The sequence below is a fragment of the Tamandua tetradactyla genome, chromosome 2, assembly GCF_023851605.1.
Source record: "Tamandua tetradactyla isolate mTamTet1 chromosome 2, mTamTet1.pri, whole genome shotgun sequence".
Taxonomy (NCBI): domain Eukaryota; kingdom Metazoa; phylum Chordata; class Mammalia; order Pilosa; family Myrmecophagidae; genus Tamandua; species Tamandua tetradactyla.
In genome coordinates, this window is record NC_135328.1 from 32676647 (window position 1) to 32692850 (window position 16204).

The window sequence follows — 16204 nt, forward strand, 5'->3', positions numbered from 1 at the left end:
AATGAGGAAACTGAAAGTGAGGATCAAGGAATTTTCAGGGGAAAGAAGTTATGAAATAGTCACCTAGGAGAATGAAAGAGTGGGTGGGTCAGGGAAATAAAGTATCTGATTACCAGACAATATTAAGGGACCTCTTAAGTTAGTGGACATGAATTTAAAGTGAGAACATCAACAATGTTGTATGGTTTTTCCCAGTCAAAAGTGTCAGCAGGGTATGGCAGTACCTGCCTCAGAGAGGAGAACTAGAACAGAGAAATCTGTTCTGGTTGGGTGTGGAGGAGTGAGTGGCGATCAGTTTCTGAAAATGTAATTGGAGTTTCTATTCCACTTTCTTAAAGCTTTAGTAGGATTGCTAATAAACCAAGCTAAACTTTAAACCCAGTTTTGGTAGTAAAACTAAGGTTTTCCAGCTCAATAATCGCCCATATTGCATCTTTAATCAACTTCTAGAAGAGCTTCTGCACAGGCCAAGACCAAGAGCAGCCCTGGGGCAAAGCTATCAATACCCCTTCCCTATTTCTTCCATGGGAGTAGAAGTATCTGAGTCCTCCTAGACTGCATTTCTCCATGATACTTGCTGTTTAGGGACATATTCTGCCTGGTCCTGGAGGACTCTCTCCTGCTGTTGCTTATCAGGGTAGTATTGGGAGGCAAGTCTTATGGGGGAGGCTAGAACAGTGGACATAGACATCTGCATGTAGCAAGGATCACAAGAGGTTGGGATGGCCCACAGGAGGAGACTGAATGTCTGGACCAGCCCTAATTAGGGGTGCAGGGTCCCCTCCAAGCAGATCTCAGTCCAGCCTCCAAGGTCCTCTCCCCAACAGCCCATTCCATGGAATGTTTGGAAAAGCCCCAACTGCCAGGGTCAGCTCCTGCAAAGGAAACAGATTCTTTCTTTGAGAGTATTTTCATGTGAAGTTTTTCATGAGAAGTGTTTCCCCTTCAGTTCATTGCTGGCGATAGTGATACTTACTTGTGAGACACCTTCCCTTAAGTTCCTAGGCCTTATAAGAACAATATCACAAACCATTCCTGCCAATCCTAAAGAAAACCTAGGGCATTATATAAGATTCTACAAAGGTTCCACGCACTAGGGTAACTTCTCAGAAACCTACAACATCCAGATGAGTCCCTGGACCTGATAAGTTCTGAAATGCAAGTCTCCAGTATCTTAGAGGAGCTGGAAGTAAAAACTTAAAATTTGAAATTACAACCCATACCAAACTTGGAAGTCTGTTCCATTTGACCTAACAGAAGGAGAGACTCTACAATTTATTGTTGTGATATGCATTGAAATTTATTGCTTTTTTGTATATATGTTATTTTTCACAGGCAAAAAGAAAATAAAAGTCAATTGCGATGATAAATGCACAGCTATATGAAGATATAGTGAATCATTGATTGTACACTTTGGATGATTACATGGTATGTGAATATATATCAATAAAAAAATCAGGCAGTAAAAGAAAAACAATATCACAATCAGGCCCACAAGCCTCTCATGAAAGGGCAAAAAAATATTCTATGGCAATATTTGTGGAGTCTCAGCTCCCATGTGAGCATTTTCCCCATGTCTTCTTAGAACATCCTAAACTGACAACTAGCTATTACCAAATTATCACCCTAACCAATCCAGCATTCTTTCTGCTTCTGACACCTTAATATTCAAAAGTGAGCTCACCACCCTGATGTAGACTGAAGCCAATATTTAGTCACTAAGTATTTTGAGAATAGAAAAAGTTTATTGTTTAGCTGTCTAGTAAGGAGACTGGAGAAAGCATTAGATCAGCCTCCATGAAACAAACAGAATGTGGGCTTTTATAATGCTTGGGGAAGGCAGGAGAAAATGGGTGGCAAGGGATTGGGTGAGAGGTTGTAGGCTAATCCATCTGGGGGAAGGCAGGCCTAAGGGGGAAGGTTTAGCAGAACATAAAGCACTATATAAAATACTTAGGAGAATGCAGGGCCCACAAAGGCAGTGAGTGGTTCACGATGACTAGGTGAGCCTGCTCACAATGTCCAGGTGAGCGTCCATGCCAGGCAGGCAGAAAGACTCAGGAATGGAACTTGCCTGGGGGAGGGAGGCCCCGGGGTGGCTGGTGGCAGGGGAGTGCCTACCTGGCCTGGCCTATTCTCACTGGGGATGGCTAAGCCACCCAACCAGCTAGAGACAGGCAGGGTTAGACCATAAGGCCAGCAGGCATCAGGGCCACTTAGAAGCAGCCCATTGGCCATTTGAGCCCCTTCTTCCAGCAAAGAAGGCTTGAGTGGGTTCTCTTCTTCATCTTCTTCCCCATGTGGAGGGTCCACTTTGTTAGAAGGAAATTATAATTCCCTGAAGGATCCATGCCATAGAAGATATTTGAATTGTTAGGAAACATCAGCCCTGGTAGGGACAGACAGAGGGACAGCCAGCTGTACTCATGAGGTTTCCCAAACCACTCCACCCCTTGTGCAGCACACAAGGTCAGACTGTCCCAGAGGCATGAATCACTCAGTTCAGCTACAGATCCACCAAAGACTCCTTAGACTGATGCATGCCCAAGGGCAAAGCTCAAGAAGCACTGAACCCAACAAATCTTGCTAACATGTGACTCTGACTGCACCCCTGGGAATCTCAGGCTAGAGCTAACAGAGGGTCCTCCCACCAGCACACCTTATGGCCAAGTGCTAGATGTCTTCACTAATGGGGAGGTAGGAGCTATAAGAAGCATTCTAGGATGCAGATGTCCCTGAATACTGCACTCTTGGGGAAAAGGTAACTGAGGCCCGGGGCAGGCCAAGCACAGGCAAATGAGCACTCACTTCCTCTCTGATCCTCTTTGCCACCTGCCTCTCTGGTCTAGAGAGTGCTGTACTACAATGTTGGTCAGACTTCTTTCTCCTGCCTCAATTGATTGTCTGCCTTATCTGATTTCCTTTTCTGAAAGATGGAGTCCCACTTACTCTGCTCATCTCAACAAAATGCTGATGGAAGATAAGGGAGGATTTAGGAAATAATGTTCTGGGAGTCAGAATTGATCCCCTGGGCTAATGGCTGAGAAGGCATGATCAGTTCACCAATAATAATAATAATAATAATAATAATAATAATAATAATAATAATAATAATAATAATAAAGTTACTCTTATAGTATATGGAGAGGCTCTGCGCTCTCACATGGAGATTTTTCCTCTCCCACTGGGAATGAGAAACAGGCAGAGAGCACATGAGTAACTGTTCCACAGGCCCAGGCCCCAGGCTGCCTGACTAAGAGTCACTGCAGTGAATATGAGTTGGGTCCCTGGAGCCTCCAAAGGGGATCAAGAGGATTTTGTTTTGCTTTGGCATCATAAAACATGGAAGTTAATATTTGCTACTGGTGTCCATAGACCCATGATTGTTTGGGATGCACAACTCAGCCCATCCTGGCTAGAAGGTGCCCTGCCAGCAGAGATCTTGGGGCAAGAAGAGAGGCCTTTGTCTTGGATCTCAATTCTGCAGTACATCACTAGGTCTCCAGGGCTTGGGCCATACAGGGATGACACATGAACAGGAGATGGAAGTGGTAGGGGATACACTTTGGGCCCTGAGGGCCCCAAAATACTGACACCACCCTTTTGGAGGTTGTCTTGGGCAGACATCCCAGGTGGAAGGGGCTAGGAGAGTGCTGAGGTGGCCCCTCACAGAGAAACTCCTGGACCAGCTCCCTGACTTACTTCAATCTGGTGAAATGATTTGCACCAGCTTGTAGTCCTTTGTTGCCTCCAGATCCAGGTGGTACTCGTCCAAGGCTTTGAAGATCACAGCTGGAGCCCTGTCATGGCAGGTGACCTGGGCATGTCAAGGGACAGGCCATCAGGACATGGGTTCTGGAGCTGGCTCCCACAAGGGCAGTGGCTGTGGACCTGCTGGAGCTCTCTCAGCAAGGAGCACAGGGATCCAAGACTCCAGTTGGGTCTGGGTGTAGAGGGGCCCTACTGCCCTCTTCTGCTCCCTTCATAGGCCTCCATGGAAGGCGGGCCCTTTCCAATCATTCCATCTCCTTTCCTACAAGAACTGCACATCTCCCTTACAAGTCACTGCCTTAGGGCTGAGTCCCTTCCCTCTAGTTCCTCAGCCTGCTCAGCTCCTACTGGCTTCCAGAGGTCACCATATAACAGGGTGCTGGGGACAAATGTGGCCACTCTGGGCATCACTTTTCTCCCTGAGATCTGTCCTTTTGAACAGGTCCCTCAAGGACGACAGAATTAGTGACTCTGAAAACAGACATGTAGTCTAAGCCTGGATGGCAGTGGAAGAGAAGCTGGATGCCCAGAGGCCTACTGTGTGCCAGGCATGTGCAGGTTCAGGGGACACACCCCAGGTGCCAAATCCTGAGCACAGGTAGGGCTCAGACAAAGTATCATATTAATGACAGATTGATGCCACCACCCAAGCTCCAGGCGTCTCCTGAACTGCAGAGCAGGGCATGTGTGTAACACAGCACCTCAAGCAGCCTTTGTGTAGGTCAGGGATGAGGTGGCTCCATCAGCAGATCTATCCAGAATCTGCTCCCCTCATGGCCTCTTCCCTGTGTCAGTCCCTACTACTATGCCTGGGAGGCTGCAGCACCCTGAACTGGTTTCCCTGGGTCTACATTATGCATGGTTAGAGGTGATTCAACTCCTCAGGCCTCTGTGACCTCACTCATGCCCCCTGATCACTGCTCTGAGCTCTGTAGTCCTCAGTTGGGCCAGGCCCATGTTGATCTGGGGACTTCCAGTCTGTCCTTTCCCGCCCATCTTCCCAGGGGCTGCCTCAATGAGGTGTTCCCAGGCTGGCCAACCTCATGGTGGAAGCCTCACATTTATGTCTACTGTCATCAGACTGGACCGACATTGAACACCTGTCTTTGCTCCTAGTGGATCTGTTTGGGTATCTGTCCTTCCCAATCCACTAGGCTGGTGGGTCCAGGAGGGCAGGGAAAGAACATGTCAATCATTCTGCATTCCTATCTCTCTGGCGAGGGATCCCCTGGGTCAGCCGCCCACCCAGCTCACCACAATGCTCTTAGGCACGTTGCCATGGTCCCCATCCAGGCTGACATGGCCAATGCAGGAGTTGCCCACCTGCTTGTTGGAGAGCAGCAGGGGGCCCGAGGCTCTGTGGGCACTCAGAGGGGCCCCAGGCAGTGGACAGTCTGAGGTGAAGGTTGAGTCACCAATCTGTGGGAGGAGGGTGAGAGCAGGGTCAACCCCAGAGCCTGCGGGACACTTTCAGCTGAAGACGCACTTTAGGGGGTTTAATAACCTGTTTCCAAGTCAGGTTCCTGACCCTTTTGAGGGTGTGGAGAGGGGAAGGCCAGCTGTGGGAAGGGGCCCAGAAGACAGACCTTTGGGGAGAAAAACGGGCAGGCACCTGCTTCTCCTGGCCATCAGGGCAATTGGAGATGAGGCTCACAGTCATTTCCAGGTCAGATTTGGAGGCATCAGTCTCATGTCCGGGTAGTGAGACAGCTGCGACGCCACTGCTGAGGTCATGCCCAAGCTGGAGCCGGACACTGGGCAAGGAGGCACTGCTGCAGTTGGGCTCAGTGCTGAGTTCCTGCAGGCTGGACAGAAGGGCGCCTAAGCTGGGGCCAGTGCCAGGGACCCATCCACTCCCTCCTGTGCCTACTGCCCCCAGCACTCAGGCCACCCTGCCAAGGGCTCTGGCAGGCCATGGGAGCCCTGAACCCCAGGCACCAGAGAAATCACTCAGCATCTCCTATTTCCATCATGGGACACCCAGGCCCAGAATGATGGGGGCATGATGCTGTCACAGGGCTGGTCAGGAGAGGAGAAGGGTCCCCAATACTAAAGAATAGACCCCCTGAGGCAGTGCTGAGTACAAAGAGACACTGAGCCCTGAGGCAGCTGCACCTGCCAGCCTGGAAAGGGAACTCACCCTGTGCTACGAGGCTTGACATCTGGGAGGTTTGGGGCATCAAGGGTATTGCTGGCCGACAGGGCCAGGGGCTCCTGCTTACAAGACAGATGGTAGCTAAAGGGCAGAGGGCTGCTGTGAGGCTGCAGAAAGCCACAGCTCATGGCGGGGCCCTGCTGCTGCTACCTTCTGCCCTGGCCTTACCACTCAGAAGCACTGAGCTGTTCCACAGTCCAAAACTAGGCCTTAAGTTCCTCCATAGGCCAAAAGTGGATATAGGTGCATTCTGCGGGGAGGCGCTCGATCCTGGGAATGATCTTGTATTCCTGGGGCAGAGGGAAGGAGAAGATGGAGAAGAGGCCAGAGTGGCCTTACTGGGTGGGACAGGGGCTGCAGCTGGGGTCTGTGGATTTGGTCACAGGAGCTGCCTTCTTCCCTGCACTCTCATCCAAGGCCTCCATGGTCTCAGCCCAGGATTCTCACAGACCTTCCTGCAGGGAAATGTCCTTGATGCCAGCACCTCCCCAACCTCCGTGGGGAAGTTCTACCTCGTCTCTGTGAAACAAACCCTCCTGGTGAGAAACCGAAGGTGGATGGAGCAATGGGATGTCATACCCTGTAAGTCTCAGACCCTCTCTCCCGCACCTCAACCCTGCAGTGATGCCCCCAGCTCCTTACCTTCAATCCTATTTCATAATTTAGCAATCTCCCCTACAAGACACAAAGCCAGGTCCATCAGCAGAGGCTCCAAAAGGCCCTGACCAGCCCCCTCACCCTCTCCTGTGCACTATTGGGAAGGGCCATCAGGGCCAGACCAGCCCTCGCAGGGCTCAGACCTATTCAGGGATCTGGGCACCAGAACAGGGGGCCCTGGGAAGAGGCGTAGGGACCTTCCAGTCTAAGCATCTCTGAATGCAGATGGGAAGACTGCGGGTCAGTCAGAAAGGGACTCAGCAGCGGTCTCACCACAGAGGGGCCAACTCCACTCTCCCCCCATGCCCACATCTGAGGGACAGTCTGTGCCCAGCTCAGCCAGGAGGGGATGTGGGAGAGGGACAAGGCCTATGGCTTCTGTGTGCCCTTTGCTTCCACAGCTGGAAGGGGGGCATGATGCCTCAGCTCCCAGGGCTCCTTTGGATGAGCTGGGCCCTGGGCTGAGAGCACAGGGCTCAGGGAGGGGCCCTCTCCCCTATGCTGATGGGATTTGACACTCTCTTCCTGGCCCCAAGTCCCACTCACTTCCCGAGAGTCCGTGGGAGCTAACTGAAGGGAGGCCAGCTCTGACAGGAGCGTCCACAGGTGGGGAACGGTGGGCTGGGGGAAAACAATGACATCAGGTGTGGGATGGAGTGCCCCAGCCCGCTGGAACCCACCCAAGGCCCCCACCCTGAAGTCTCTTTCTCTCAGTCCCCTTCCCCTACCCAGACCTCACCCTGCCGACTTCTGGGGCTCTCAGCCACCTCCTACTGAGTTCCCCTTCCACCCCTTGGACCACAAGAGCACTGCTAGTCACCTCCCAGTGATGGCCCTTGGCAAATCACAAAACAGTATGAGGACGCTCAACCATCTCGCCCAGATCCACCTTCAATTAGGCTCTGCCAAGGCCTTCCTTTGACTGCGAACAATCAGGGCCTCCTATATACTACCTGGTCAAGCCTCCATCTCAGGGTCCAGACAATGACATGTCTAATGAAGGCTCAGGGGCACAGAAAGCAGTGGTGCAAGAAGGTTTGAGCCCTGTACAGTCATGGATGCCAACCCCACTATGACCCTCAGTGTCCTCAGGCACCCCCACTCTCTCCCACAGTGGCCTCTTTTGCTCTCTCCTTGTTATCACCTCCCTGCTGGAATCCTTGGAGATCCCCTCCTACCAGGGTGGACAAGGTCAGGGAAGCCATCCTCCCCTCACCCCATCAGCTGACCTGCTGGACTGGGGTTTGGAAAACCTGGAGGTGTCAGTTGACAGAAATGCTGCTGTCAACAATCATGAACCCTGACTGGGATGCAACCGAGGAGCAGCACTCCCTGTGGTGTGACACTGACCAAGTGGGCTGGCCACTCGGAGTTTCCTGCGTCATGATCAAAGTGGAGGCATGAAATGTGCCCCAGATAACTGAGTGTTTCATAATGTTGTCAGGGCGCTCTCTCCAGCACCTGCTCCCATCAGAACCAGAGGAAAGCTCAACCACATTCCTGTGCTCTCTTGAACCCCTGTGGGCCCCCTTGTGAGGAAGGCAGCACAGCGTGGTCTCACAGCATTTCCACATGAGGAACAGAGACCCCATAGGGCCATCACTTGCCCCTGGTCCTGCTGGGAGTCAGAGGAGTGATTGGCTCTGCCCAGCTTGGTCCGAGCTGAAGTCAACTCAGCACTCAGCACCACTGCCCAGGGATTGGTTTTCCCACCCTCATGCTTTGTGGCCAACAACCCAGTGGGATGAGTCATGCAGGGAGATGGAAGAGGTGGCTCTGGAGCTATGGTTGTCCATACCTGCCATCCTGAGCCCACTGGAGTCTCTGACCCCCATCGCTGCCCAAGGCCATGTCAGATGCCTGTTCTCACCAAGGAGACCCTTAGTAAATTCCCTCTGCCCAGAACTCTCTATGTCCATAGAGCAACGGACATAATTTCAGAAATCCTCCAAACAATTCTTATCCCAAGCTAGGACATATGTCACTATCCATGTGGCAAGAGGAGGAGAGTCCTACTACTGAGAATGACACTGGCTAAACCTTTCCATTTATCATCTCTTCCTGAAATCGCCCAGCCACTTCTACCATACACAAAGACCAGTGCCTCCTGCCCCCAAACTGCCCCTGAGCAGTAGGCAGCCAAACAAATCCCTCTCCCTCTTAGTCTAGACAAGACTGGCCTGGAATTTTTCAAGGAATATTCCCACCATGGCACCACCTTCCTCCACTTTACCTGGCTTGGGAATTCTCTTTTCAGGGAGGTTTTACTCATCATTTGGAACTGACAAATGCTGTTCCTTTGGGGAGGAGAATGAACAATATTTGGGGGATGGTAAACATGGGTGTGAGTACAAATCCATTTGCTTTTAGACTTCAGGGGTCCCAGTGGCCTGGATGAATGGGTTGGAAATTGAGCGACCATAAACCTCCATATCAGATGGGACCCATTTCCCTTGTCAAATGAGATGCCTTCTTACCTCATTTTGAGTTTGGTTGGGCAAAGCAATGCAGTGCCTTGGAGAAAACCCTCAAAAGGTTCCCCTAAGGCTTGGCTTTTATGTGATAGGTCAGCCTCTCTGCTTGCAGGTATGACTGCTGAGGTTACATGGGGACTCAGACCCCCATCCATGCCATAGTTAGCCACAGGAAGTGCTGGTTCCCCCAGGGGCTGCTGTGGAGAGGGCCAGCCCACCTGGATGCTTCCTTCCATATCTGCTTAGGTGCTGGATGGAGTTACTCTGTAAAGCAGACCGGATTGCATGCAGGGATGTGAAGTTCTGGAGCACTTGGCACTCCTGGGGAAGGAGAAAGGAATGAGCTGAGAAGAGGGGATGAGCTGGCATCTCCAGTTCTGGATGACCCTGACATGCAGAAACACCACAAGGGTACAGCTTGTGCCCAGCCTGTGACACAACTCATGGAAGAGGGTTTTACCTCCAACTGAGGAAGGAGAAGAGGTAGGAAGTGAGTGCCCTACTCCTGGGACAGGCAAAGTAAGAACTGTGCCAGCAGACATGCAGGGCTGGGGCCCAGGGAGCAACTTGGACCACAGATTCCAATCCTGAGAGCTGATCACAGTCAAGAGTGACACCCAGGACCCAGGAAGCTGGGAGGTCCTGCTCGCCCACAGTATACCCTGGCTACCTCTATCCAGTGTTCCAGGATCCTGGCCCTGTCCGAGGCCTTCATGCTCTGGTCGCCGAGGCAGGTGGTTATTACACAATTGGAGACATGGTGCATCTGGGTGGTGGTGGCACAGATGGTGAGTGCCAGGTGGTCCTCACCCTTCTCTGAGTACAGGGTCAAGATGGCATGCACATATCAAAAGCTACGACCTTCCTGAATAGCTCCTGGGGAGAGCAGGAGTGTCACGCTGCCTCACGCCACCCAACGCAGAGTCCACCATCCACAGGCCACTGCCCAGTGTTCTAAGCAGAAGCTTTGCAGGTGCACATTGTGGTTTGGGCGATGAAGGGGACTCTGGCTTTTGTTCTCTGCTCCTTGAGGGTGCCCAGCATTTGCAAAACCCAGGGCCCTTATACTGGTAGGGAGGAGACAGCTGCATTTTCCTCAAGTCTTTCCTCACCACCACCAAGCCCAGGATGGGGACTCCAACCCCACATGCCAAGGACGCAGCCCAGGGAGCATGTTCTGCACCTCCTGACAACTGCGTGACTCCCTCTAATCTCATTCACATGCATGTCCCCTCTGCTGTTACATCTAAGACCTTAGTGTGGGGCCTGTCCTCATGTCCAGGACACATCATGTCTGATGCATGTGGAGGCCAGGGAGGCCCCTGGGACAGATGCCTGGGCTAGCCCTGGACTCTGCTGCACAGCTGGTATGCCCCTCTGCCCCCCAACATGCCAGGATATGACCAGCTCTCCTTGATGCCAGAAAAGGTCCACCATATTCCCCCCTCAGGAGCCCAGATGCTCACATCAATCTGGGTGAACTGCTGTGCCAGGAGCCTGGGAAGGAACGCCAAGATGGGGGCCTTTCCTTCCCTCAGCCCCTGCTCTCAGCTCCCACATGAGGAGAAGGAATGATCTGGTGGAGTGACAGCTGGCGCTGACTGCACCTCAACAGATGGCACTGCAGGTGGCACCTGGTCTGCCTCCTGCTCCTCAGTGGATACCTCAGGAGGTGATGCAGCAGGTGCCAGATCCAGAGAAGTCACAGGCTTTGGGCCTGAAGTTGGCAACTGAGGTGGCATCAGAGCCACTTCCAACTCTGCTGGTAAAGCAGGTGATGTCTCCAGCTTCGGCTCCAGATCTGGTGATGATGCAGACTCCAGAGGTGGCAAGGCAGGTGGCATCGGAGTTGCCTCCCTCTCTGGAGCTGGCGTGAGGATTGTTGGAGTAGGTGGAAGGAGTTCTGGAGGCCATGGCGGCTCCATGTTGGCAGGTGGCATTGCAGGTGCTGCCACAGGTACCTTCAGCTCTGCAGCTGATGGGATTTCTGCTGTCATCGATGGAACTAGCCGTGGAGGAAGCAGTACTGTGGTTTGCAACGCTGGGTCTCACATACAAGCCCCAAGAGGTGGAAGATTTAAAAACACAACTGGCTTTCCATGGACCTTTCTCAACAAAGAAATGACTGTAGTTCCTCCCCTAGAGACGCAACCCTCACAAAGTCTTGCAGATGGCAAATGCTCAGGGGAGTGGGCTGATACCCCTCTTTACTCCCTGCCCAAAGGCAAAAACAGATTTTGGTCCTGTGACCCCCATCTCTTCCCGTACGTCCCACCCATCCCCACCTCCATGCTCCTCACCCTGTGTCTGGGTCTCACTGGGCACTGAGGGTTCCAGCCAAGAGAGGAGGACCTGAGCCTGCCTCTCCAGCGCAGACCCAGGCAGTGCCACCTGCACGAAGGACACCAGCTCATGGAGGCTGGAAAAGTCTGGGGGCTCACAGAAATCATCAGGAAACTCCTAGAGCCAGGTCAGCAGGAGGCAGGAGAAGATGCTGGGGGTGGACAGGGCCACAGAGTGAGGAACGGCTGTTCCTGTCACACTGCCCTCTGGTGACTACCCTCCCGGGTGAGGGCTCGTGGGCAAGACCAGCCAGACTATTTCTGTCTGTATCTGCTGTGCAACCTCCCACTGGAACAGAAACAGCATGAGGACAGGGAGCGGTTGTGTCTGCTCAGCCGATGGCACTGCACTTGCACAGAGTAGGAACTGCATAAATTGCCTGATGAGGGAACAGGGCATGACCCCGCCTCAGCCTACCCAGGGCATAACCCTACCTTACCTACCCATGGTGTCACCTCAGTCTGGAGTTCATGCCCTGAGGTCATGCCTCCTTCTCTGCCAGCCACGTGAGGCTCTCCTCTTCCCACTGTCACGGTCCCTAAAGGGCACAGGCACAGCCCACCACAGCCACCTGCAGCCAGGCTCGCAGGTCTAGGTAGTGAGGTGGATTTGTGAGCTGCATTCTCCCTACATCTCCTGAACTGTGTCTGTGTGCTGCTGGCATGATGGAGGGGCAGCAGAGTTGGGTGTGTGTGGAGTTTGCTCTGAGCCCCGGGGAGCACTCTGCACCCAGGGCTCCAGGAACTCTCTCATGGGCCTCTGAGAGCCCTGTTGCCCTGCAGGGGATGGAACCCAGACCTCTGAACTCCAGTGAGAATCATGAGATGGATGCAGGAACCTTCCCAGTCACTCCTGCCACCAGCCCCCACTCCCCATCTTGGGCTGTGAGAAAGGAGCCCCTCTCTCCTCACCCAGAGCTCACTCACTTTTTCAGGTATTCCTGGTCTCCTCCATCCCTGTCTCACAAATTGCAGCTATTGCTATACCTAGAGGGTACATGGGGGTGTCACATGTAACTTCTTTGGTACACCCCTACTAATGACATCTAGTGCTGCTATCTGATCCCCTATAATTAGACAAGCAGAAGGCCACAGGCAATTTTGCAGTTTTCTTCAATGAAGTAGGCTAAGTGCCTTTAAAAGGGCCTGCACATAGATTATTCTTCATATATCCTTGATGAATGAATGATCCCTGAGGTGCTTCTTCACAGATAACTGGTGAGGCCTGGGGCTCCTCTGCCAGTCCCAAGCATTCCAGACTCAGGTCACACTGAGGACAGAATCCATTTTGATGTAATCTCAAACCTCCTCTGAATGGGAATACAGGATTCCAAAGGTCACTTTGGAGCAGAGCATCTTGACATGGAAAGGAAATTTCTCAATGTTGACAAGCCCTCTCCACCGAGCTCCCTCTCCAGAAAGCCTGGCATGGGGAAACACTTTCCATGGCCCAGAATCATTCAATCCTGACTCTGACCTCAGCAGGTTGGTCCTCCTATGACCCCACTAGCAAGAGGAGGAAACTGAGTTCAGATGCTGCAATGACTTTCCCCAGACGTTCAGCTCAGGCATGCCAGATCGATTATGAAATTGAGGAGGAACCCGTGCTCACCTGTTGGACACCCGGTCCAGGACCTGCTGAATGGAAAAGAAGGTAATTGAACACAAGGAGGGATACATAGGCCTGTTTGCCCTCTGTGACAGCTACCACCATGCGCTCCATGAACTTTTCCCATGCTCTCATCTTGCTGGTGTTCTGCAGGTCACTCTGGAGTGGTGACTCTTTTGCACCCTGAGACTGGAAGAGCAGTAGCAGGTGGTTAGCCACTGCACTGGGAACCAGGAGAGGGCCAGGGCTGGGGGTGTATGCAGACCTGCCTTTCCCTGTCCCTCCCTGCCTTGGGGCAAGAAGTGGGGCAGGAATGCATCTAGCAGAAAAAGGCCCCACACTCCAAAGTAGAACTGAGGTGGCAGAATTATGAAGTCATGAGGAGTTGTGCATGAATGCGTCGAAAGCACTTTACCCACATGATTTTTCACAAATCACCCCCATTTATGAGATGAAGAAACCTTAAGAGGGAACTCAATTTCTTGCAGGACAGAAGCCAAAAGCATTCACACTGGAGTTTTATGATCTTCCCTCCATCCTGTGGAAGAGGGGTCTACTCCAGACATGGAGAGGAAGAGTCTGCTCCCATCTCATTCTTCCCTACTTTGGAGGCAGTGCATCAAGAAGACTGAGATGGTGAGAACACCTTTGTTTTCACACTAACAGCAAGACTTGAATGTCTTTTACCTTAAAGGGAGTTCTGAGAACCTGCAGCCATGGTGATCCCTGCTCAGACCAAAGATCAAGTGCTGAGAGGGTCCAGGTGTGAGAAAGACCCCCACAGACAGAGGACTTAAACATAAGCCTCAGAGAAGAGCAAATCCAAAAGGCAGCCTGACAATTGGGTGCGGCTCCATTTGCATGGGACAGGTGGAAATCAAATTACTAAAGTGATTCCATTTGGTGCCCTGACACCAGACTGGCCAAAATAAGAGAATGTTCACATTTGGACCAGGAGTATGCAGGGAAGTAGCCATGGTCAGAGATTGTTGGTGGCCACTGAACCACTACAGCCTTACAGAGGCTCAGTGGCTCCAACTATTGAATTTAGTCTGGATGTGTGTGACACATCCATCCCATTTTGTGGATTCTCTCCAGGGAAATGGGATGGGGGCCAGTCCATCAGGACACACAGAAGATGCTCCCTACTGCACAGCTTCAATGGACCTAGAATGGAATCCCTCAAGACCTGTGAGCAGGGAGAGGCCCTATCCTCTAGGCAGGTTACCTTCTGGAAATGGGCCCTGCTCTGGAAGATTAAGGGTGTGCTATGGGAGTGTATAGTTTCCACCAGAATTGTTGTCATAGCATGAACCCCTTTTGAGTCAAAATCACCCTCAAGAACATGAAGATGGTTAAGGCATAGAGAAGGTGTGGAAGTGAAGGAGCTCATGGTCTTACCAGAAGTGAAAAGAACATCATCATCTCTTCTCAGGTGCTATAACAAAAGAAAGCCAAGGGTAGGCCTGCACAAGTTGCTGGTGTGGGTGAGGGGTGGAGGCCCACCTGGCTTTGGCAGTGAGACTTCATGTAAATCAGATGGAAAATCCATGGTTGGAACCCAGGGAGGACAGTACAGTTAGATCTGTTCCTTCTGACATTCCCAGATGCCTCAGGACTCAGGCTTAGAGAAACCACCACGCTGCTCTCACTTGATCGTACTGCTGGCTCAGGTCAAGAGGCTTCCTGGCCATATGGCAGGGGGGCACCACATGCTATCTCTGCAACCCTGATCAGGTGGACATGTGTCTGCATATTTCCCCAGTCCACATCGATAGGCAATGACAACTTTTGAGCCCAGGATTAACATGTTGCATGGGGATTACCTCACCATCACCACTTGCCTTCCCAGGAGCTTCACATTTGAACACAAATTGCCCATGAAGTTTCCCAACCTGGCCATGGATGACCTCATTCCTCATGTCTCCTCATACTGAAAGGAGGAGTATTAAGGGGCTACAGAGGCAAGATGACAATTTTGGCATTTCCTGAATTCTCTGACCTTGGTCCATTTTGACTTACCTTCGGGAACACCCTGACCAACAGATTGTGGCGTAGAGGTGGAGGGGTCAGCCAACACCTACATCTGTTGAAAAATGTCTCCTTCCTAGCTTTTCTCATGCCAGATCCTTGTAGTCTACAAATGCAACACGAGAACATGTTGATCTGTCAATTGTCTTTGGCTAAATGAGCCCAGTAGGGGAACTGTTGTGGAATCTAGGTGCCTGGTTACCAAGGTTCTACATTCCGTTGGACTGCAGCTCAAAGGAAGTGAGGTCATCTCCTTAGGCCCCTTAACTGAAACTTCTCAACCGTTAGGTCCTCCAGGAAAGGCCCTCTTGACTCCTGATGCTCATCCTCCTTAAACATGTTATCCTGTTGACTGGACCAAGTTCCCTCAACACATCCCTCCCCATAGCTACATGGGAAGGCCTGGCTGCACACTGGGCCCCAAGCATAAGGAGGGAGAACTCAATTCTAACACAGATGAACTTGCTTAGAAATCTCATGACCATAGTATAGTCACTGTTACTCTCATCTCAGGGTCTCCCCAGTCTCCACATCTACACAATGGGGTCATTCTACCATCTACTTCCTGGGTCATCATGAGGATTGGAGATCATTATTGTAAAAGCCATGGTTGGTCTTTGAGTAGCTAACATGCAGAGACAACAGTGTTCCAAAACATGGAATACCACACTCATAAGTGTTGGCTGTGGGTGTGTGATCCTTGGAAAGGTAGATTCCTTTCTGGGTCAGCACCATGAAGAAGTTGAAATTAAATGGAATTTAGATAGGATGGCTCTGTGGCATGACATCTTCCCATGGTTTCACATTATAATTAGAATCAGACACAAGTGGGCAAATGGCTTCGGCTATGGACAGACTATGTCAAGCTGAAGCTAAAATATGAGCTTTGTAGAAGAGTCCAAGGACATGTTCTCAAGGCACAGTCTCAAAGAGAAATCAAACAAGGTAACGTGGTTTTTGGGAGGGGTGTCTTTCAGATTGGCAAACTCTTGTCCTTTTCCCAGAGTGAAAATGCTGCCAGTGAGGCTGGCCATGGAGGAAGCAGGCTAGGGAGAATGTTATGAGAAGAACGCAAAGAACGTGGTGTGCAGGATTCAGGATGTGTCAGACAGGAGGAGAAGAGGATGAGAAAAAGGACAAGGTCCATGTGGTCTCATGACAGCCT

The 16204-nt window shown here is 51.6% G+C and overlaps 1 protein-coding gene across 37 annotated transcripts in view; it reads right to left on the reverse strand.

The window, feature by feature from the left end:
• Positions 1 to 16204, reverse strand: part of LOC143667738 (ral guanine nucleotide dissociation stimulator-like) — a 58883-nt gene that overhangs the window by 7157 nt on the left and 35522 nt on the right. For 3 of the 37 annotated variants that reach the window (XM_077142302.1, XM_077142310.1, XM_077142372.1), the window contains 8 exons: positions 11358 to 15145; positions 7130 to 11062; positions 6569 to 6601; positions 5912 to 6216; positions 5384 to 5576; positions 5026 to 5190; positions 3703 to 3817; positions 23 to 2389 (listed from right to left, as the gene is read on the reverse strand). In XM_077142302.1, the coding sequence (XP_076998417.1) occupies positions 3704 to 3817; positions 5026 to 5190; positions 5384 to 5576; positions 5912 to 6054 (615 nt within the window). In that variant the 5' untranslated portion in view covers positions 6055 to 6216; positions 6569 to 6601; positions 7130 to 11062; positions 11358 to 15145 and the 3' untranslated portion in view covers positions 23 to 2389; position 3703. Of the gene's footprint in view, positions 1 to 22; positions 2390 to 3702; positions 3818 to 5025; positions 5191 to 5383; positions 5577 to 5911; positions 6217 to 6568; positions 6602 to 7129; positions 11063 to 11357; positions 15146 to 16204 lie in introns of those variants that run through there. The other 34 variants (XM_077142400.1, XM_077142408.1, XM_077142404.1 and 31 more) reach the window with 34 other exon arrangements.